The following is a 22,396-nucleotide window of genomic DNA, read 5'->3' on the forward strand; positions in this document are numbered from 1 at the left end:
AACATTTGAAGTAAAAATTAGGATGTCTTACACAGACATCGAAGCCCTGACCACAAATCGGGCTGACACATTGGGCTTTTCGACAGAAGAAGCAAATGCTATATTGGGTCTTATAAAAGACAGTGGTTTCGGAACTGGGAACAGCAAACTCCAAGATCCCACACAACAGGTTAAACAACTAGAGTACCTTATACGTAAAGAAATAAATCGCAAACTACATGCAATAACCTTAGGAAGATACCATAAGAGTCAACGAATTCCAAGGGGACTACGCATTCAATTACGCCCCACATTATGCAAGGAAAGTAAGACTTTCGTAAAGAAATGGGAAGCAATACTCAATAAATGCTCACTAGATCTGATATTACTGACCATACAGGAGTTGGCAAAAGATTTAGCCGGTCTTAATAAGGAGATTCAAGAGATTGAAGCAGCTTTAACGGCAACCTTAACCAGGGAAGAAGTAGATGCAATCCTGCAAGATATTAATGAAAAATTGGTGGAATACAAAGCTGCATTAGAATCTAAAAAAATCCGGAAATTCAAAAGAGACACTTACGACTATTTGAAGGATGAAGTGTACAACTGGATGGATAAGTATCCTCCACCACTAAGGAAACCCAGACCCACGAATTCTAGTGAGACATCCAGCTCAGGTGCAGATATCGAGAGTGAACCTACAAGTCGGGAAGAGGCCAGCACGGCAAGTACTTCCAGCTCCTCGAGAGCAACTGAAGAAGCACCATCAAGAAACGTTGCTGCCCCTTTTTTAGACAGAGGAAGAGGAGAACTCGAAGGGGGAAGAGAAAAACAAAGAGGGAAACCCAACACGAGGTTACAACAAAAGAAAACATAGTGATGAATCTTTCCGCAAGGATATTAACTAGTAAAGAAACAGAGACACTGCAGAAAGGATTAAGTTTTGTCCCTACGTATGACAGTACACTGTTTGAGTCCAAAATAGAACTTTACAAACTAATCAGAAAGATGAAACTTAAAGTGTTCTTCAACGAGCTGGAAGACCAACAAGCAAAAGAAGAAACAGAGCTGAAAGAATTTAGAAGTAAAAGCACGTTCATTCCTCCAATAAGTGTACCTTCTATTGAAATTTTCCAAAAACAGGTGCCAAGAGATTTCGAAAAACTCAAGTTTAAAGGACATTCACCACGAAACATGAAACCTCATGAATTAAAATTGATACGAGATTTATATGGAGACTCGTCGATTACAATAAGGGCTGCAGACAAAGGAGGAGGTCTTGTTCTGTTAAACACACATGAATATGAACAAGAGTGTGAAAGGCAACTTAGTGAAGAAGGCTGTAATCGACAAGCTTCTTGTAACCATGGAGATATCCCCGCCCCAGGGCTTACGCCAGGGGGTGGGGCGCGAGGCGTACGTGCTTCCTTGTGACCACGACGCCTCGCTTCGTCTCCATGGTTACCCTTAAATACACAATCATTCACACCGCAAGCGCGCTGGACGCTGCACTTGCGGGTGAATCGTCTTACAAACCGTCAGGTAAGATTTGACACTCCCTAGGACTTATAGCTTAGTTTAAATTAGTGAGGGGCTTACCCCTGGTTCTAAAATTATATTTCATTCCAGATTTTTACGTTTTGCTAACAAGGGACGAGGTTTACCAGGCGTTCAGAGACCCTATGAAGGTATGGAGTATCTGTAAGCTTGTTGAATTACTGACACACCCTTTAGTACCGTAGAATACTAATTGAATTGCCTTTCCTTTTGCTTCCAATTCTCCACACGGATGTGTTTTCACGAATGGGTACGTGTTTTTCATTCGTTACATTATAATGAATTTTGCAACCTTTGTTAATAATATTGCTAAAATTGTTGTTAATAGAATAAATATACAATGTATCATGTTGAGCTGTAATACTGCCCTGATGAAGGTTTTCACCGAAATGCATTGGCACTAACACCATAGTATTATGGACAATTTTCGATGGATGCTCTATGTGTTATCTATTAAGAAGATTTTCATCCAACAATTCAGAAATGTGCATTAAACATTTTCTGTCTCACATTCATTTAAAGTTTTTGTTACTATGAGCATTTATCTAACAAACAGCAACCATTTATTGGGGCCAACTGAGAAGCGCCTTTCCTAACAAAGTGGATCCACTTTGTTTTTTGGAGAAAATAGCTGCAGGAGGCCGCCTTTTATCCAAAATTTGGGCGGGGAGCTCTCCCAAGCCCACGAGTGGCAGGGATCTGCACCATTTAAACTGGCAGTGGCTATCCAGTCATGGATAGCCACTGGCAACAACATATGCCCAGCAAAGGCCATTCAGGCACCAGGATGCAAACAGAGACCAGACACTCTAAGCCCCCACATCCAGGCTCACACACAAACCAACTCTTAACCCTGGGAAGTAGCAGCTTTCCCTGGAAAGAGATTTCCATATAGGGCAATTTCTGACCCGAGAAGGCAGGAAGGTGGCCAAAGAACAATATAGCAAAAGTACGAACAGAAACCTGCAGCACGACCATCTCAGGGTGCTAGCCACCTTTACTAGCCCTTTGCAGTAAATGCAAAAGTGCACGAGTAAAACATAAAACATGGTAGAAAAATACCTATTTCCCCCAGTTCATCAAAGGCACATTTTAAACACAACCAAAACGCCAGGATATAAAAAGATAGAGATAAAAGTTATCATAACTGCACTTCACTGTTAGATGATGTGTGCAATTCTAACAGTGTCAGAACTTCCAAAAGATCCTTGTGGATGCAATGGAAAAGACAATCCTAGTTACTTTCAACATAAACCAAGATGGCGGCTTTTTGATCTGTTTTTTTGTTCCTCAGCACAGGTCCTAGTTCTTTCCAAGATGGCGACCGCCACCTACACAAATCTATAACGGGATCCTGAAATATCGGGTACATGTGTCGCTACTCTGCTCCCTAGTGGGCTTCTAAGCTGTGCTCTAAAATTGCTATTCTACTTTCCTCCTATCTTTTTCTCCTCCAGTGTTTCATTCCTTTCTTCTGTGCGGTCTTTCCCGCACAGTGCGGATTCCTTACTACCACTTGCTATTCTGCTAAAGTTACTTTGCATCCCTTTCTGAAGACTACCTGTTGCTGCATCGAATTTCCAAGGACATTCTTCTTCGTGAGAAGTCATTTTTCACCTTTACTGTGGTTCACGAAGCATCGGTTCCAGAAAGAACTACTGCCGCATCGGATCAACAGGTTTTTTTCCCCCTGAGGGTTTCCCGTGGATGCCGCCCTCCGGTCACTGAGAGCCCAATCATTGGTCTCTTTAGTGGCTCGAGGGAGACATACCTTTTGCTTCACGAGGATTCAACTACATCGATACTGGATACTGAAGTTCATGTGAGTTATACTTCAGAATCTATCTATTAATCGTGATAAACAGTACAAGACATTCACATAGTCTTGCAGTGCTGATAGTCATATGGACTGGTCAGTTGCCCCATAAGGGCAAACACACAAGGAAAATAACGCAGATGGCTTTACTGGCCCCCAAAGTCAGGTCAGGGGTCAAAGCAAAAAGAAAGGCTGTCCCGTAGAAATCTATGGAGGGAAATGTGCAAAACGAAAATCCTTCCCAACAAGAATGTTGCAAAACAAAAGTGAAGAAGGCACACAAAGTACTCCTGCAGCACTCCCTTGTAATGTGGTGTGTGCTGCACTAAAACACAACGGAAAGCATGACAGAGTGAAACAGGCCCCCTGCACTCTTAGCCTTAGGGGCCCACTATGGCCCCCAAATGAAAGGACCTGCGCAGGTAAGTGAAGTGGAGGACTCCGAAACAGATCTACTGGGGGGTCCCAAGATTCTCAAACAAGAAACAGCTGCAAAAATGACACTTCCTTCCAACATACGAGTTTGAAAATACTCTTCAAAGCATCTAAAAATGCATCTAAATGTCTCTGCCGAGATCAAAGAGGTAAAACCTGTAAACCTGAGGTCAGCATCTCCAGATCTGGTCCTTTGAGGAGATCTGCTGTTGAGGCGAGGGTCTTCTCCAATGGTTGCAGGTGGCCTGGACCTTCAATAATGCGAGTACTGGGCCCCGCCTCTACTGGAGCCACCGCATAAGAAGGTAAAGCAGGCATGTGATCGTTATAAGGTTCCTTTTTATTTCTTTTCTACAGCCCTGAGAACACATCGAGGCCTGAAACATGCATTTGCAGGATTGTACGTGATCGCAGGATCATTTGCAGCATTTAGGTTCTAAAAAAGCAGGTAATTTCTCTTATAAATAATCCGCAAACAAATTACATTTTTGTTAGGTTCTTAAATGATAAATGCCTAGTATTTTTTTTACCATTTGTTGGCATTTGCTAAACTGTTAATAGGACGTTATATGATCCAATGAGTAAACAAGCATTATCTCGGTCCAGGCAACACATTTATCAGTAGCACAATCACCCGATATTATGAATGACGTCCCAGTCACACAGTTCCATTTCATGCAGGGGTCCAAACTTATGAATTTCCTAGGGGATGGAGAGTGTGGGGGTCAGGAGGGGTTGGGGGGTGGCACTGCCCAGATAGAGCAGTCGCATTGAAAGGGTGTTAACGTTGCACCCATGTGCCCAGTGCCCCCGATCTAATGGGACTGTGGGGGGAGGGATAATTAACTTAAGCTACAAGACACTATCTGAGCAGGTGCAGACAGAATCATTGGGCAACATTAAAATCATGCAGACAGCACAAGCCACACCCCTCTGCCGAATGCGATCAAGAACAAATCTTGTTGCTCCATTCATAGGTTCCACTGCTCTTTTGCAGGCACGTTCGGGAAGTGGTAGAGTCTGGGTGCCCCTCTACTGGGAAACTTGGGATGTGGATTTCAGAGTGTGTTTTGACACCCCACCCAGAACTATCAAGAGCCCCATTGTGGGCCCCTGGCTGTAGAGCACGTCTGCAATGATTCTACTGGCCGTACCACCTACCTGCTCTTAAAACTGTCTAATGTTGGTTGTTCTTCATCTATGTTACTCCACCCATGTTCCATTAACTCCCCTCCACAACCTGGTCAGAATGTCACTCAAACTCACCCCATTGTGAGAAGCTCACTACTTCCTGTCAAATCAGATTTCTGATCTATTGTAGGTTCTCTTGTGATCAAAACAGCACTGTTCCTTCTCTGCATATAGATGGGCTGCAGTCATGAAGTGAGGGAGCACTGCTTCCCTTCAGAGTCTGAGTGCAGTGTCCAGGCAAAGGGCTTTTCAGCCTCAGTGACCTGCTGGAGGCCAGCTTGGGACTAACGCCCCTAAGGTTACCAGTGGAGGGGAAGCTGACCGCATTACTATCCCACATTTCCTTCCTGTATAGCAGCACAAGCCACCTTAACCCTCAACTGCCTGCAATCAGGTACTTTTAGTTAAGGGGTCAGGATTCCTTTAAAGTGTTGGCAAAGCCAATAGATAAGTCCACTGTTTCACAGAAGGAAAAACAAAAGCAAGTCTTTAAAAGTAGGGGTCCTCGGCCAATCCAGCACACTAGGAGAAGCCCAGAGAGGGGTGGGATGATGGTGGCACTGGCAGGAACTCCACCAATCACGGCCTGGTGAGGGAGATGTAGGCTCAGGACCTAGGTATGCAAGATCACCGCCGTACACAGATTCCACTAGAAACCACCACTAGGGTCCCAAGATCCACAGGACCCACTTACTAAGACTGCTGTTTGCAGGGAGGGGGGGGTCAAAGGTCCGCAGGTGCAGAGGACATTTTCGGGATTGGGTCTGGCTAGACGGCTGTTCCGAACTACAGCGAGACAGCACCTGTGACTTGTAAGCTGGACGACCCAGGCACCCCGATATGTAGACAACTAAGTGTCCCGCAATGTTAGGAAACCCCCAGGACATGATGGAAGCAGGCAGCAGCGAAGATTGCGGTTCTCAAGTGGCAGCAAACGACTCACGTGGTGAGCTCAGAGAACTCACATCAGGCTCATGAGCTGCCTCCGCTGTGCAAGAAACCATACTGAGGGGGAGTGGCTCGCTCACCCACTCTCACGTCTAGGCTTTGCATTCCAACAGCTATAAGCAGGGTGAGGAACGGGAGACCTCCAAGGGATGCAACCAGACAGAGCAGGACCTTCAGGCTACGGGGCTCTTGTGAGAATGACCTGATTAGCAAACTCGACCATCAGGAAAAGGTGCACCACCCAAGAGTAATGAAAGGGGCAACAGGAAAGAGATGGGGGGGGGGGGAGGGGGAGGCGGAACACCAAGACTGACCAATTAGAAGACCAGCGGCCTGGGCAGTCCTAGCCAATCACAAGATTTATTGGGCGACTTAAGAAATTAAGGCAGTATAAAAGGAGACAGGCATTGACAGTATAAAAGGAGACAGGCATTGACAGTATAAAAGGAGACAGGCATTGAAGAAGTTGGGATGGAGAGCTTGAGAGCTCCAAGACAGTATAAAAGGAGACGGGCATTGGGGAAGGTAGGATGGACAGCTAGAGAGCTCTAAGACAGCATAAAAAGAGACAGGCATTGTGGAAGTTGGGATGGAGAGCTTGAGAGCTCCAAAACAGTATAAAAAGAGACAGGCATTGTGGAAGGCAGGATGGAGAGCTTGAGAGCTCTAAAACAGTATCAAAGGAGACAGGTATTGGGGAAGTTAGGATGGAGAGCTTGAGAGCTCCAAGGCAGTATAAAAGGAGACAGGCATTGACAGTATAAAAGGAGACAGGCATTGACAGTATAAAAGGAGACAGGCATTGGGGAAGTTGGGATGGAGGGCTCGAGAGCTGGTGCAAGAGGATATGAATTTACTGCTTTGTGTAGGAGATTTGCTAAGAGCCAACTGGGAGCTAGAGTCCAGGTCCTGGCAACTGACAGCCCCCATAGAAAGTGAAACCAATTGCTCTAGGAGCAGGGCAGTGCACCCATGAGAGTAGAGGCGATAGAGACTGTAGTGGGCTATTGACTAGGAGGGGGCAACCCCTTGACTGGTGTGTTATAAGAGCTGTCTGAAAGGTACCTGGCCAGGGGCAGGGTAAGGCGGATAGGGGTCAGGGGGGGGTTCTACTGGTGTAACAACTGAGCCTGGACATTTCCCCGAAAAATCAAAGTGTGACGCCTGGAACTGTGTTTTTGAAGCTATGCATTTGGACCAAGGAAGCAGGTCCTTCTAGTTTAGACCCTGACGCCTTCCTCTATTATCACTCCATCCAAGCAGAGGTGGACAGGAGTGCACCCACTTGTACCTCAAGCCCAGGGGACAGATAGGGGGTGCAAATGAGCTGCAATGAGGTCGGATCAAGGGTGGTTTCAAGGCTATGGCAAATATTCCTAGCAGCCATATGTGTGTTCCCCTCACCTCCTGTACAGGGGTTCATGGGGCAACCAAGAAAGCCATCTTGTGCTCAATTGTCCTACCCCCTTGGGTGCTCATGCCACCTCCACAAGGAGTAACAAAGGTGCTGACCTTGTTCCCTGGTTTCACGAGTGCTCTGTTCTGTATCGCGACTCTACGTTGTGCCATGCTGTGCCAGCTGTGCAATTCAATATCCTGCCTTTCTAAAAGCGGAAGGTTTGGGAGAGTATTTCATGAGTGTGGTGTGACCTATTTGCAATGCCTGAGACATCACTTTCTCTAACCCTCATATGTGGACACTCAGGTGCCCCAAGATACCCAAGCATGCCCCAAGATACCCAAGCACCTGGCAATATCACTCAGAACCACAGAGCGCACCCAACGTTTCAGAGTTCAATGGTAACCAGTGGCACAGCTGCCACCGTCACCACTCCAGTGTATACACGTCCAATGTGCCAACACGCCCAGAGCGAGGGCAATACTAACCAGTAGCACAGCTGCCAGTGTCACCACTCCAGTATACACACATCCAATGTGCCAACACGCCCAAAGCGAGGTCAATGCTAACCAGTAGAACAGCTGCCACCATCACCACTCCAGTGTATACACATCCAATGTGCCAACACGCCCAGAGCGAGGTCAATACTAACCAGTAGCACAGCTGCCAGTGTCACCACTCCAGTATGCACACATCCAATGTGCCAACACGCCCAGAGCGAGGTCAATGCTAACCAGTAGCACAGCTGCCACCGTCACCACTCCTGTGTATACACATTCAATGTGCCAACACTCCCGGAGCAAGGTCACTGCTAACCAGTAGCAGAGCTGCCACCGTCACCACTCCAGTGTATGCAAGTGACGACGAACATATAGCCCAAAGCAAAATGGAGGAGGCACCCCCGATAACCAGGGCAGTGTCCTACTTCTGGCCTCCCCCTCCTGGGAAGAAGGGGAGGCGCCGGCCTCAGCGCGGCAAAAGGGAAGGAAAGCCCGCAAAGGCCTGATAAAAGAAAGGGGAGGGGCTTCCCCTTTATAAACGAGCAGGGGTCCGTCGAAGACAGCATCTTGCCGCTGCCATAGGACGCCCGCCCGCTACCCAGAGAAGAAGGTTTTCGTTTTCCCACCCACCAACCCTACGAGCAGAACAAGCAGAATCACCATGTTCGTCGGCGTCACAGGACGACAAGGCGGTGTGGCGGTGTTTGGACGAACAAACACATGAGACAGACTCCGGATGAGCCAGGAGAAAGCAGGAAGGGTCTTCGCTCTTCTCAGACCCAGCGCCCCTTGGGAGCCTAAGCGGCAGGGGCGTCTGGGAGCAACAACTAAGGCTCAGCTTCCCCCAAGGAAACGGCACTCTCCCTGCCCAGGAGCGCCTGCAGGGGCAGGAGGGGCTCGGACACAAGGTTGGGAGAGTGGGGCCTATTCTGGACTTTTGGGGAAAGGAAGGGGGAAGCAGGTTCTTTTGGACACGGAGCAGTCGCCGCATCTTATGAGTAATTTTCCACAAATGTGTGCAGTTGCTTGTGTTTTTGTGGAATAAATCTGCGGCCTTTTTATGCCAAAAAAACAAACAGGACTCATTCTACATTTCTCTGGGGGGAAGGGGAATGAGCTATGTGCTATGTATATGTGTTGAATACAAATGGACAGATGCCGGGGTTATACACATCCAATGTGCCAACACACCCAGAGCATGGATTAGTGTCTCCAGCCTGCTTCGCCACACAACTTTCCTCTATTCCCGAAATCCCACCCACTCTGCCCTTCTCTTACAGGAAAGAACCTATAACCCACAGGGATAAGAAGTTTGTACAACAACCCAGGAGGAGAAGCCATTCAGTAGTTCTTACACGTGTGTGGTAGAAGGGAGCCCAGAACTACAGGTGCTACGATACAGAAGTTCCACTCCGACACCCACCACACACCCAGCACGCTCACAATCCCTCTCCTGAACAGCTTACTGTTGTGGGTTGTGTGGTTCAACTCTGGCTCGGTCGTCATTGCAGCAGGACGAGGCTCTAGGAAGGAAGCAATAAAGAGTTCAACACGAGGAAACAGCAGGCGAAAAGTGCTCATACCTCACAGCTAAAGAAATGTAAACCCCTCTGCCCCCCACTCGTCAATGAGCTGTCTGATCCCCCCCCCCTTCAATGAGCTGGTCTGAGCCACCTCGCCCCCACCCTTCAATGAGCTGGTCTGATTAACCCCCTTCAATGGGCTGGTCTGATTCCCCCCCCACCCTTCAATGAGCTGGTCCAATACCCCCCCCCACCCTTCAATGAGCTGGTCTGATCCCTCACCCTTCAATGAGCTGGTCTGATCCCCCCCCCTCCACCCTTCAATGAGCTGGTCTGATCTCCCCCCCCTCCAATGAGCTGGTCTGATCTCCCCCCACCCTTCAGTGATCTGGTTTGCTCCCCCCCCACCCCCTCAATGGGCTGGTCTGATCTCCTCCCTCCCCCCCAACCTTCAATGAGCTGGTCTGATCACCCCCCCCACCGTTCAATGAGCTGGTGTTCTCTCCCCCACCCTTCAATGAGCTTGTCTGATCTCTTCCCCCCCCCCCCTTCAATGGGCTGGTTTGATCGCCTCCCCCCCCCACCCTTCAATGAGCTGGTCTGATCTCCCCCCACCCTTCAATGAGCTGGTCTGATTTCCCCCCCCCCCTTCAATGTGCTGGTCTGATCTCCCAGCGCAGACCCTCATTACAGCCTGGCTGATGACCAGTCACAGGGGTGCAGTAGAACTACCCATCAAGATGCACACCTGGGGGGACAAGTCACTCATCTTCTGGAATGCTCTTCCTGCAGATTCCTCAGGTTCTGAAATAGCCCCAGATGCACAATGAATGTAGAAACTTACAACCACTGCGGGGGTGCAGCTGCACACCAGCTCAGTGAAGTTGGTTCTACCCGTTTCATAGTCAGACGCTTAATGAATGCAAATACCCCCCCCCCCTCCCTTACCCCTCAACCCCCCAATATGCCATCCCAGCATTAGGGCTAAGTAAATGGCAAACATCACCTTTCAGGATGTCATGTGTTCTTTTTATGTCACACATCACCTTCGAGTGGGTGCAGCGGGGGCAGTTGGGACCCTCCCGTCCTTTCTTTTCTGTAACATGCTTTTTGATGTGCCCTTTTCTACCTGCATAATATTTCAGGTACTATACACCTAAAATGGCCATCCCACATGGTCTTTGCACTGTCCATTGGCCATCTTGCTTTTTGGCCGTCTTCCTGCCCTTGAATGTCTGGAATGGCGAGAAGTGCCCAGGAAGTGCCTGTTAGCCTGGTGCTGGGGGCGCGGGTGGCGTTATTTCCTAATGCGTTTTCACTGTGCAGCATGGCTATTACTTAGCGTTCTAAAAGGGTTTGCCATTACGGCATATAGGAGCGTCTGCGCTAACAAGGTAATTGTGCCCGTTTCCCTTAGCGCTACTTTGTTCTTCTCCGTTGTGAATTTTACCCATTGAGTTACCTGCTGAAGCCACTTGGTTTTTGTGACCTCAGTCGGAAGTGAGGAAATAACTCCTGATTCTCTATTAGTTTATCACTTGCAGCACAGTGTTTACACTTTTTGTGTGTGGAAAGATTTGTATTCATTGGACCTTTTTGCTCGCTTTGAAATCACTTTACTTCCCTTATGTGATTTCGGATTTGTTTGAGCCACGGCGGTTCTTCATTGTTCCCGAGTGGGAGCAGGGAGTAGGTTAATTAACCTCTGAATCCCCGACTTGTACGTTGTGCATTTGCAGCACGATTGTCTTTATTCCCCTGGGTGTGGATGGAATTTAATTATTTGAACTGTGCTCACTGTTATTGGAAATCTGTATGAAAGGAATTGCTGATATTTGTGCCGCTTACTTGACTTGAGACACCTTGGGGATATATATTGAGTTGAACGTTCCATAAGGGGGGGTGGACTGCTTACTTGTACTCCCCAAGCTTTTGTTGGGGGAAACCCAATAATTGAAGCCTATACTCACTCATTTTGCACAATACCATTACGGGCTCAAGAGCGGGTTACTTGGCCTGTTGGGAGTGGTTCGTTTGTAATACCCTCTATCTCGCAAGCCAAAACAAATATTGGACTACTCTCTAAAAATACCACGGCCGACAGATGGTCGATTTCCCTCTAGTTCAGATATAACATTTGTAAGAATAAGTTAACAACCAAATCGATAAGGGACGTACTATCCTGTATCTAAGGTTTGATTGTGCTGCCAACCCTACGAAGTGGGACGATACCTACGCCGTGTGGGGGACTCATTAAAAAAAAAAACTGGGAAAAAGGAAAACTCCTATTGCGAGTGGAACCTTTGTATATCCAAACTGCAAAAATCCCCACATTGCTAATTTGTCACCGGGGAAAATGAATATAGAAGATCTAAAGGAACAAGCAGGGGAGGGGGAAGTTAGCAAATGGGATCTAAGTGGTATTGAATTCCCCCCACTTTCGAATCTTGTAGGACTCCCCATAGTGGACCCCAGCGAATAATGCTAAGGCTCCAGACCGCCCAGAGGAACCCAAGCAAAAAAGCATTAAGCGTACAGGACATACCAATAAGGCCCTCAACCTTAAATTTGGACGATACTCTGCCCCCTACTCCTCAACTAGATACATCCCTTCTGGCCCCTGTGGTGTCTGCGTTGTTGGATAGAAGGGTTAGACTCTCCATCGGACCCTCAACCCCGGCAAGGGCAAGGGGGGAGGCCTTGACAATGTGCACCTCCATACACCTACGGTAGGAAGAATGGAGAACTTGTCAGTACCAATATTGCGACCTGACGCTTACTCTACAGGGGAAGTGAGGGGCATGTTCGGTAGTGCAAATAGGGGTGGTCCAATAGCTGAACTACTATACCTGCATCTAGTCAGAATCACGAGTGTGAGTAACAGTCCTCCAATCACCTAGAAAATGATTTAAACATGGATGAGATTGCACCCATGTTGGAAACCTTTCCTGTACTTACCAGGATTTTAAACCTTTTGGACAAGGGACATGAAAGAACTCATGGGGAGCTACAGGAATTGAGATTTATGTTGGGGGAATTCTCAGAAAAATTAAGTAGGCTGGAAGGCTTTGTGCGCGCCCTGAAGCTCTTCACCTTATCGCATTCTGGAAAGGAACCCAAACTGAGATCTAATGTAGGCTCCCAAACCATGGATGTGGATAAAGAGTAAGAATTTAGAAAAAGACAGTAGCATTATCCCCTGGGCAAAAAAAGAATCGTCTCTTCCCGCTTCGGGACCCAACAAAGGGGGGGGGGGGGTTCTAAACCAGTACAAATAAAAAAAAAATAAAAAAATAAAAATCGCTAAATCAACCAGCTACTAAAATAAAGAACTCAAATACAAACATTAAGGATATCTGTAGTTTATCGGGGGAAGAAGGAACCCTTGACTTTACACAACTGGATGAAGAAAGTAAGCTAGCCTTAGAGGTTAAAGCAACTTCTGGCCTCCAGGATGAAGGGAGGGAGGGAGCCCCATCTATAAATGTGTGCGCAGAGGAATGAATATGATGAAGCCTCAAATACCCTTTCAAATGCCATGAGTCATAAGGGGAAAACGTCTACTGTCAACAAAAAAAAAATCAAAAAATAGAAACAAATAAAAAGAAAAAACCAGATCAAAGAAAACAGAGTGACAGTAGATCCAAAGTAAACAAAGATGTGCGGAGCATCCAACAGTTCTTTAACACTAAAATTAAGGAAAAGCTCCCCACTGAGGAAAAGAAAAAGAGGGCACCCACATTGCCCCTAAGGGGACTGATACAATATCCTCCTCTGACCTGAATGAGGGGATGGGAACGGTGGGAAAAAAATGGTAATCTGGAACCACATTTTGATGAACCTAGTATGGTCCCTAGTGAAGACATAAAAAAACTGGTTCAGGAAGCACTACTTAAACTGCTTCAACATCCGAATAAGTTTGGTACACCTCTCCCTCAACTCATGTCACAAATGGAGGGTAATCCTGGGGAGGTAGAACAGAGGAGGGATATCCCGAATCAGAGGATCAGGGAGGTAGAACAGAAGAAGGATTGCCCGAATCAGTTGTCTGAGGTTAGTAAAGATACGTCTCAGCCAGGACTAAAGGGTTTAGCTCCGAAAGCTGGGTTGACTAACCCGGATTCTACTATAATACATGGGGGTGACCCTAAAAAAACTGTGGCTAATAACACCAAAGTTTGTGAGGCCACTCGTGGGGGGGGTATCCTCTCCGCTCTTAGTTAAGGAATTTGAAGAGCGGATACGAGAAAAATTTGAGTTATGGAACCAAGAGAAGGTTCGAGGACAAGCTAGAGAGTTCCACCAAGGGCAGGAGGCCTTGCTTGAAACCCGAGGGGGAGACGGGAGGGACTGGGAATCTCAGAAGCAATTTAATTGGGAAGAACAGAACTCTGGACACCAAAATGTTTGGGAGGAGGATAGGAGAGATTGGAGGGAACCGAAATACACAGAAGACCCTGAACTTTGTACTGACAATGGGAGGGCCCCCCCGTCATTAAATCGAGGAAGGATTCTCTTTGTTTAACGAGATTCCCCGTCTGTCCTTAATCTCCTCGAGAGACATTAATCTCATTGACTATATTCATCCCACCAGATACGACTGTGTAAGGATCTTATTTTACTCGAGAGCAAAAGAAGAACTTGTGTTAACTGAAGGTGTGGCTTTGCAAAGATTTGGCTATGACATCGGGAATTTCAGTCAGGGCGCGGGACCACAACAAGGAGGGGAACATACAGTCCAATCCTCGGAGATATATGGTAACACTTTTACACAGGGAGGACGCAATAACAACCCTGAGAAAATACTAAATGAAGTGGCTGAACTTAGATCACTGGCAGAATCCTTGAAGGAATCTTTAGTCAAGATCCAAGGTCTGAAAAGCTCTACTTAGGGTATTGCTAAGTATACATTTTTATCATGGAACTCTAGGGGGGTCCCGGGCACTAGTGCACTCGGCCAAGACGTGCGCAGAGCTCTTAAAATACTCCTTTCTATGCATCCAAGAAACAAAAGGCAATTAATGCAATATCTCTAGACGGATTCACTATCTTTCAGGAACCAGCTATAAAACAAGCCATGGGGAGACCACCGGGGGGACTGCTTATCGCTGTTAAGAATAATATTGACTTTAGTATTATAAAGATCTTTCTTTTAAATAACGGCTGTATTGCAGTCCTCACAAAGGTGGCTTGGAAATGTACCTGGAGTCACCTCCTAATCATAAACATATATTGGCAACCAGACCGAGATTTAAAGACCTACACCGATTCTATTGACCTAATTATTCAGGAATGCCTGGAATTGTATAACGATATGTATGTTATTATGTGTGGAGATTTTAATTCAGACATTTGCATTGAAGAAGATGGGTACGAAGGAAAGGTGCGTTGGCTGAGGAATTTACGGGGGGGATAACCAGAAACTTTCCCAGGGACTCCAATGGGCAATTTATTGGGGCTTAGGGGATCCAATGCGTAAACAACATAATGGAGGAGACAGCAGATCCCGCCACTTGGTCAAATGGAAAGTGGAGGTCCACCATAGATTATATCTTTGTTTGTACTAAGACCTTCCCTTTCATTTGTGAGTTCAATTTGATTGATTCTCTGGAAAGTGACCACAAAATGTTGGTTATGATTATTGAGATACCGACAAATGTGGTTGAGAAATATACTTCCGTTATTCCAGTATCACTAAACGCCCAAAAGAACAGAATTGCGTGCCACAAATCTAATATTGATAAAGTGAACATGATGTTCCAGGAAGATTTCGATTGCAGTGTCTTTATCTATAAAATAAATGCTATACACTCATAATTCTTTTACGGGCTCCATTGAATCCGTAGTCTCATCTAAATTGGGAGGAGGGGGGGGAAAAATATCTTCTGAGAAGACAAGAGCCACATAAGCATGTCTTATCGGATGAGATGAAAACACTCAAGAAGGAGCGCAACCGTGAAATACGTGGCTTTCTAAGCCGTCACAAATACTCCAAAACAGTGATAGATCAGGGTGATTACAACCGATTAAAAAATAAGTGGAAGATGAAAGCCAGATGTTTGCGAGCTCAATTATATCAGGCTGACGCAGCAGACATGTTGGTATCCCTTGGTGATGTAAACACCCGAATATTTTGGACACTGATCAACAAATGTGGGTCTGCGCAAACCAAAATACAAACAGTATGTGTAAATTCTGATAAATGGGAAGGACATTTTGGTAATCTGTATTCATCCTCTGTCAGAGCATGGAGTCTTCCGTCCCATATTGCAAACACTGCTTGGAACATCTCATTTGGGGTTAAGGATATTGAAGACAATGCTCCTCCGCCAGGGCTCCTGGACCGAATCTGCTCTGTAACAGTGTCTTGAAAGGTAATGTGAACTTTTGGGTAAAAATGCTATTCCTTCTATTTAAAGACATTCTACACACGCAAATTATTCCGACTAGTTGGAGAATGTCGTACATTGTACCTATATACAAAAAAGGGGATAGGGCATCCCCAGTAAGCTACAGACCTATTGCCCTCTTGGACGTTGATTCTAAGATTTTTGCTAGCATGGTTTTGGAGCACATTCGGACCTGGATCAACAAATTTATCATTCGGACACCTTGCCAGTTTGGCTTCAGAAAAAATGTAGGCACTGACACAGGAGGTCTTGTAATTAATATTCTACAAAATGCTGCATGGCCCACAGGAAATGCACCAATCTATATTGCATCCATTGATTTAACTGCTGCGTTTGATCTTGTGGACAGGTCAATCCTATGGGCAAAACTGGACCTTCTGGGGATGCCTCCACCTTTACTATCAATTCTGTATCATATGCATGAAGACTCCAAACTGAGGGTGCGACTTAATATTGAGGGCAACTTATCCCATGAAATTAAGATCACTAATGGCCTACAGCAACATTGTATTTATGCCCCAACCTCATTTAACCTATATTTTTCCGATATGGGAGAAAGCTTCAAAAATCTGAACATCTATTCTCCAAAGATTGAAGGCAGCAAATTAGTATGACTGCCTATGCAGTTCGACCTTGTTTGATATGACCCCTATTGGCCTGCAGCGTCTGTTATCAGCCTTCAATAATTACATCCTGGCGAATGCTCTAAAAATTAACTACTCCAAGACGGTGATAGTATGTCTAATTGGTAAAAAACACCACAAAAACTTTACCTGGTTTTTAAACCACGAAAAACTTACTACAAGTAAGGCCTTTAGGTATTTAGGATACCCGGCCTTTGGAGATAAAAAAAAAGCTAACCTTAGATCTTACCTGGATGTAAAGACTGTAAACTTGATTGCCCAAGTTCGTAAAATGGACCTGAAATACGGTAAGTTCTCCTCATTACCTTGTCTTTGCCTATATAAAAGTAGAATTGTAGCCCAATTCTGCTATGGATTAGAACTTGCCCTTTCTTGGTGTAGGGGAGAGGTGGCAATATACAAATCCAAGATACTCAGAGCAATGGGTAAATGTCTGCCCAAATGTGTACCGTTAATTGCAATCCGATATGAGCTGGGTCTGCACTCGTTGAGGAGTGTCCTCGAATGGCGCAGACTAAGTCTTTATCGGAAACTGTTGACTAGCCACGAATCAACACTATATGACATCATGGGGAAGGGTATTAGGAGCGGTGTTCCCGCATCAAAATACCTGAACGTTATGAGACAGGAAGTTAATGATGTATTGGACCAATTGGGGGTACAGAGAGATCTGTTAATAAGAAACCCAATGAAAGTAAAATTATTATTGCTACATGCGGAATGGAACCTCACGGTGACAGAAAACCTTCCTATACCATCAACTCATAAATGTCTACAAAAAGATGGGGGAGCCGGCACCATATCTAATTAAATTCCCAAACAGGAAATGGAGACAGGAATTCATGAGATTCCACTTTAACGTATTGGCTACTGGCGAAATATTGGATATCCGAAATGGTATGACTAGGGGGCATTCCTATTGCAGGTTTTGCAAACAAAAGGAATACTGTGAGACATTGCAGCACTTGTTGACCATATGCGACGGCGTAAGGAAAGAGCGCATTAGTTATTTCAGTAACTATGTACCAAATACTGACTGCGTGGACCTTGACCTTTTGTGGCGGGATATGCTTGATGGTAAAAGAGTCAATCTTCAGATTGCAGTAGTGAGATTCCTTAAAGTATGCTGTAGCCTATGAAACCAATCCTGTTTAGGCAATGGTTGACAGTAGGCTGGGCCAGTGCCCTCACATCGTAAACAATATAACCTAAAAAAAATAATGAAAATGCAAATAATAATGGGGGCATACATCATAACAGGAAGTATAGTGACTCGAGATTTTCTTGTCACGGTAATAGCTGCCCTTTGGCGACCTGAGTGAATCTGTGCTATTCAGTCAGCATTTTAGTTTAGTGTATGCAATGTGAAAATGAAGGGGACAACCAAAATTGATTAATTGCTTCTAATAATTAATTGTTTCTAATAATCTGTGATATGGAATGAGCTTTGAAGTCTGGAGTTTGATGTTGCCTCATGTAAACTCGTTTACCACTAGGATAATTAGACCGTTTTATTCTTTTACTATGTATTATTGTAGGATTTTAACTTGCTAAGGCAGCAAACTCCTTGGTTACATTTTTAAGTGTTTCAATGTGATTTTTCTCTAAAATGATTGTTTCCTATTTATGAAAATTGAAAATCCTATTTTGTAAAAGTTACTTTGTAACTACAAATAAAATAATGAGAAAATAAATTTTAAAAAAAGAATGTCTGGAAGTGCCATCTCTTCTGGGTCCTGGAAGCTTTGCCAGGCTAGTACTTTATGTATCTGTAATGTGGAAAGCAGGGCTTTGGACTGCCTAGCCCCAATCAGCATTTCGGCCATGTGGCGCATGTTGCTGGAAAGTTGAGGGTTTGTGGGTATTCATGGCTCACAGCCTTTACCCGTTTGAGTGGTGCACAAACTTGCCATGTGTGGGCTGGGGCAACCACCAGCCCTAATTTTGGACAAGAGGAGCCTTGCGCCTGGTCCTTCGGTCATCCAGTGGAGCCAAGAACCCGAAGGAGGAACCTGTGCGGAAAACCCAGAAGACTGCGGCTACCGACAAACTGCATTGCCAAACAATCTCCCATTGAAGCCCTGCTGCGAACACAACAGACTCTTGTCAGTGTGTCGACCCCCTGGGCGGCTGATCTCAATGTGTTCTACGCCAGAAGTCTGCAAAGTGTCCTCAGACCACTCAGAGGGCTGCCCATCGGCTGCCAAGGTGCCTCTTCTGCACCCGGCATCATCCAGATCTGGGACTCTGCGGGTCGACTCATGGCCCCAGATAACCTCTGCTCTTGTTCATCATAAAGAGGGGTCTTCCTGGAGACCGAGCTTTACCACCGCCACAAATCTCACCTGCGGATCCCCGACTGGGGTTACTTTGTAGCTGCACTTCATATTGTTAGGGAGAATTCTCTTAAAAGGCTAATTTCCCTTACCTATAGAGTCCCCCAGCAGCTTTGCTGGATTTTAGGGGTTTGTTTTTTTCTCCTGCTAAGAGTGAGACCCTCTTTTCCCACTCTTAGACAGATTGCTAGTGTGTGTTCATCTTTTTAACGTGTGTGGTACGCAGCACCCTCCGTGCCGTACCACAGGGGTGTCGTAGCGACCCCCAAACATAGACTCCATACCCTGGCACTGACTACTGTCTCCCAGGGCATGTAAAGTTACCATTGACTTTACTAGTCAATAGTTATGAACAAAATCAGTACAACCCATCTTACTATGGAGGTACAGGGAAGGGTTAATAGTTTTTCCCTAGTGTTCATTTTCGAGGGGGTACCGTACAGTCCCTCTCTCAAAAGTTTCTGGCTGGTGGCAGTGATTACTACCATAAATATTCGACCGCGAATATTTCCCTATGGGATTTTGCCATTGTTCGAGGCTACCACCTTTACTGACAGCCTCTAACATACCGCTGGTTTATTTTTATATTAACTTTACTCCAGTAGGTTTTTATTGCCGAAACTTTAATAATATTTCTTTCTTGTGTCTTTCTCTGTAATCCTAACCCAGGTCGGGGATCCTTTATTCGTCCTTTTGGCGGGCTTCTGCACAGAAGCCCTCCTCTCGGCGCCACTGAGTCTGGGGTAGACAGGATGTGGGGGGGGGGGGGGGGAAATAGGCACCCTGGAACGGGTTGCCTACGCAACCCAAGTCGCACTCTGCCCTGATAGGCTGGGGTGTTCTCCCGCCAGGAGAGCAAACCCACTGTGTGAGCGACAGCTAGGCTGTATGAATGGGGGTCTTGCTGCATAAAAGCAGGGTCCTGAGGACTGGAGGACAAGACGTCGCCACTGGAACTAAGAAACCGAAGAGGAGAGAAGCTGAAGACATCTGCAACGACTGAACCACCGGTGAAGCCCTGCTGCAGATCCTCACCACTTTTCTCCCAACGACTTGAGAAGATCTTCCTCTGCAAGAGTCTTCTTCCCTTGAGCTGGTGGGGCCAACCAGTTCGCCAATCACCTTCCAGTACCTGCCTTGGTCGAATCGCCAGTGCCCTGCACGCGGAAACCGGATAGCCAGGCACCCATCCACCAGGACCGCGATTTAAAGGAGCGTACCTTTTATTTGTTTTGGCAGCACCGCAGCTGGTTTCATCCCTGGGCAGTGCAGTAACTCGAACCTTCCTCCACGACGAGAGTGTCTTCCTCTGCTGGATCTCCCGAACTGCAGGAACTGCCAGGAACAACCGCCACCGCAGGAGCCTCTTCCACTTTTAAGGTCTCCCGTTTAATTAGGTATCGCTAAAGGTGTTTTAAATCCTTTACTTACCTACTGGGTTGTCCGCCCCTATCATCTAACATTGTCTTTCACCTTCTGCAACTGGCTTTTTCGAATCGTTAAAGACTTGACTGCAGCTACTAGAACATTTTGCACCTGGGCACTGTTAGGCCGAATCCTGTGCAGTGCCCTAGGGACCACTACACACAATTAAGACTACAGGTGGCAATACAAGTTTTACCTTTGGTACAAGCCTGTACTATGTTAAAGTGGTAGCAGTAGCGGAGCAGCCAGGCTTATCTCAAGAATATATGAGCAGTAGCAGAGATTACACAAAGGGACCACAATTACTGTGACTCAAGCAAACACTGACTCAAGGTTTCAGGTAGAAAAATGTAAGTACATTTATTTTTAAACCGTTTGTTATAAACACAACACTTCTATTAAATTTAAAACCACACGTAAAATACACTACAACTAACCAATTCACTTTGTACGGTATAAATCAAGGTAAGTACCCTGTGTTTGAACGGACAGGTATAATGAAACAATACACGTTACCGTGAATACAATTGCGATCACTTTTTGACAGTTCGGTCTACTAAATAAACGCGTATCTGTGACATGAAATGCTACCGGGGCAAAAACACACTTAGCACCTGAGATACCCAGAGAGAGTTGGGGGCAAAAATCATAGGCAATACTTTTGTTAGGCAGACAGAATTGAAGAACACTCCTAGACAGAAATGCAAGAGTCACGAGGCCGGAGCCAGTGTCAAGTGGAACCGGGTTCCTGTTGTCGAGGATCACACAGTCGGATAGTTCGCGATTCAACGTAGCCAAGAGTACTTTGATATTGTCAATGTTCGGAAGCAAAAGTTATAAGAAGGAGGGAAAAATAAGGGCAAGCCTTATAGACGAGAAATAGGGATTCACCCAAATTCCTCAAGCAGGACACAGTACCTTTTCACTGAAGAAGCTGGTGCCACAGAAGTTGTTCCTGGAAGTTTCCTGCAGACCCACGATTCCTGGCTTCGGCACGAAGGGGGTCTACACCACACAGGGATGAGGCCGGCAGCAGCGACGATGAATAAAATGTGCGCTCCTTAAAAACAGGAAAGGCTCTTCGGGTGGCTATCCGGACCAGTACAGCAGTGTGCAGCAATTGACCACGAAGGGGGCCTCTGGCTGAAGAAGATGAGCTGGTTATCCCCACCAGGCTCAAGGGAAGACGACTCCGTACTGGATCTTCTCTTAGTCTTTGAAGGGTAGATAGCTCAGGACTGCAGCCGGGCTTCACCGGGACGGGATAGTTGCAGCAGTCGACCTCTCCTCCACTTCTCTTCAGTTTCTTGTAGTTCCAGTGGCGACTCTCTGACTTCCAGCCCAAGAGACCTGCCTTTTATGTGAAAATCCCCCATTCACACAGCCTGGCTGTCAATCACGCAGCAGGGGGGTTGTCCAGCCCGGACAACCACCTTAGCCAATCATGAAAAAGTGCGACTTGGGTTTCCTAGGATACCCTGTGCAGGGGGCGACTACACCCCTCCCTCACATTCAGCCCACCTAGACACCCAGGAGCCTAGAGGAGGGCTTCTTGGCAGAATCCCACCAAAAGACAGTGAAAAAAGAAGGCAAACCTGGTTTGCCGCGCAAAGTAAAACACAAGAAGGAGTTTAACAAAAAGAAATGGCGAATAAACTGCATCGGAGCCAAAAGAAAAAGGATTTGGTCAAGCGGGTTTAAGTTCAAGGCTAATACAATAGCCTACAATATTACCAAGGTTATATAAGATAATCGCAGTAAGAAAATTAGGGTAGATACCACTGCCACCAGCCATGTCTAAATGTTAAAAGAGCGAAACAATGGTCTAGGAGGTACAGATAAAAAGGGCTAAGGACTAACCCCTTCCAGTACTCCATGTAACTTTACCCTTTTCTAGGGGACAGTAGTCAGCCTCAGAAATGGAGTCGTGGGAAGTCTGAACGACAACCCTGTGTCACTGCACTGAAGGTGCTGTGTAACACAAAAGAAGGGGGCTACTGAAGTGGTGTACTCCAGAGTCCACAATCACAAAAAACAGGTAAAAGACACATAGCAAAACATGGGTAAGAGTGAGGGAAAAGCTCACACTCTTACCAAGTGGAAAGAAATAACTCCAGAGATCCAGCAAAGCTGCTGAGGGACTCACAAGGTAAGGGAAATTAGCCATGAAATGAGAATTCTCCCTAACGGGCACTTTGCCTCATACCATTGACACTGGCACAGGCCTATTGAC

At 46.1% G+C, this 22,396-nt stretch overlaps 1 protein-coding gene across 2 annotated transcripts in view; it reads right to left on the reverse strand.

Moving 5' to 3' along the window:
* The window catches only part of LOC138522089 (uncharacterized), a 125,961-nt gene that overhangs the window by 69,531 nt on the left and 34,034 nt on the right, over positions 1-22,396 (reverse strand). The window contains exon 3 of one of the 2 annotated variants that reach the window (XM_069635337.1): positions 9,292-9,348. The exons of the other annotated variant lie outside the window; for it this stretch is intronic. Coding sequence (XP_069491438.1) covers positions 9,292-9,348 — 57 coding nt within the window. The remainder of the gene's footprint in view (positions 1-9,291; positions 9,349-22,396) is intronic. 2 annotated transcript variants of the gene reach the window in all.

Source organism: Ambystoma mexicanum, chromosome 13 (assembly GCF_040938575.1).
Source record: "Ambystoma mexicanum isolate Mex_15411 chromosome 13, UKY_AmexF1_1, whole genome shotgun sequence".
Lineage (NCBI taxonomy): Eukaryota > Metazoa > Chordata > Amphibia > Caudata > Ambystomatidae > Ambystoma > Ambystoma mexicanum.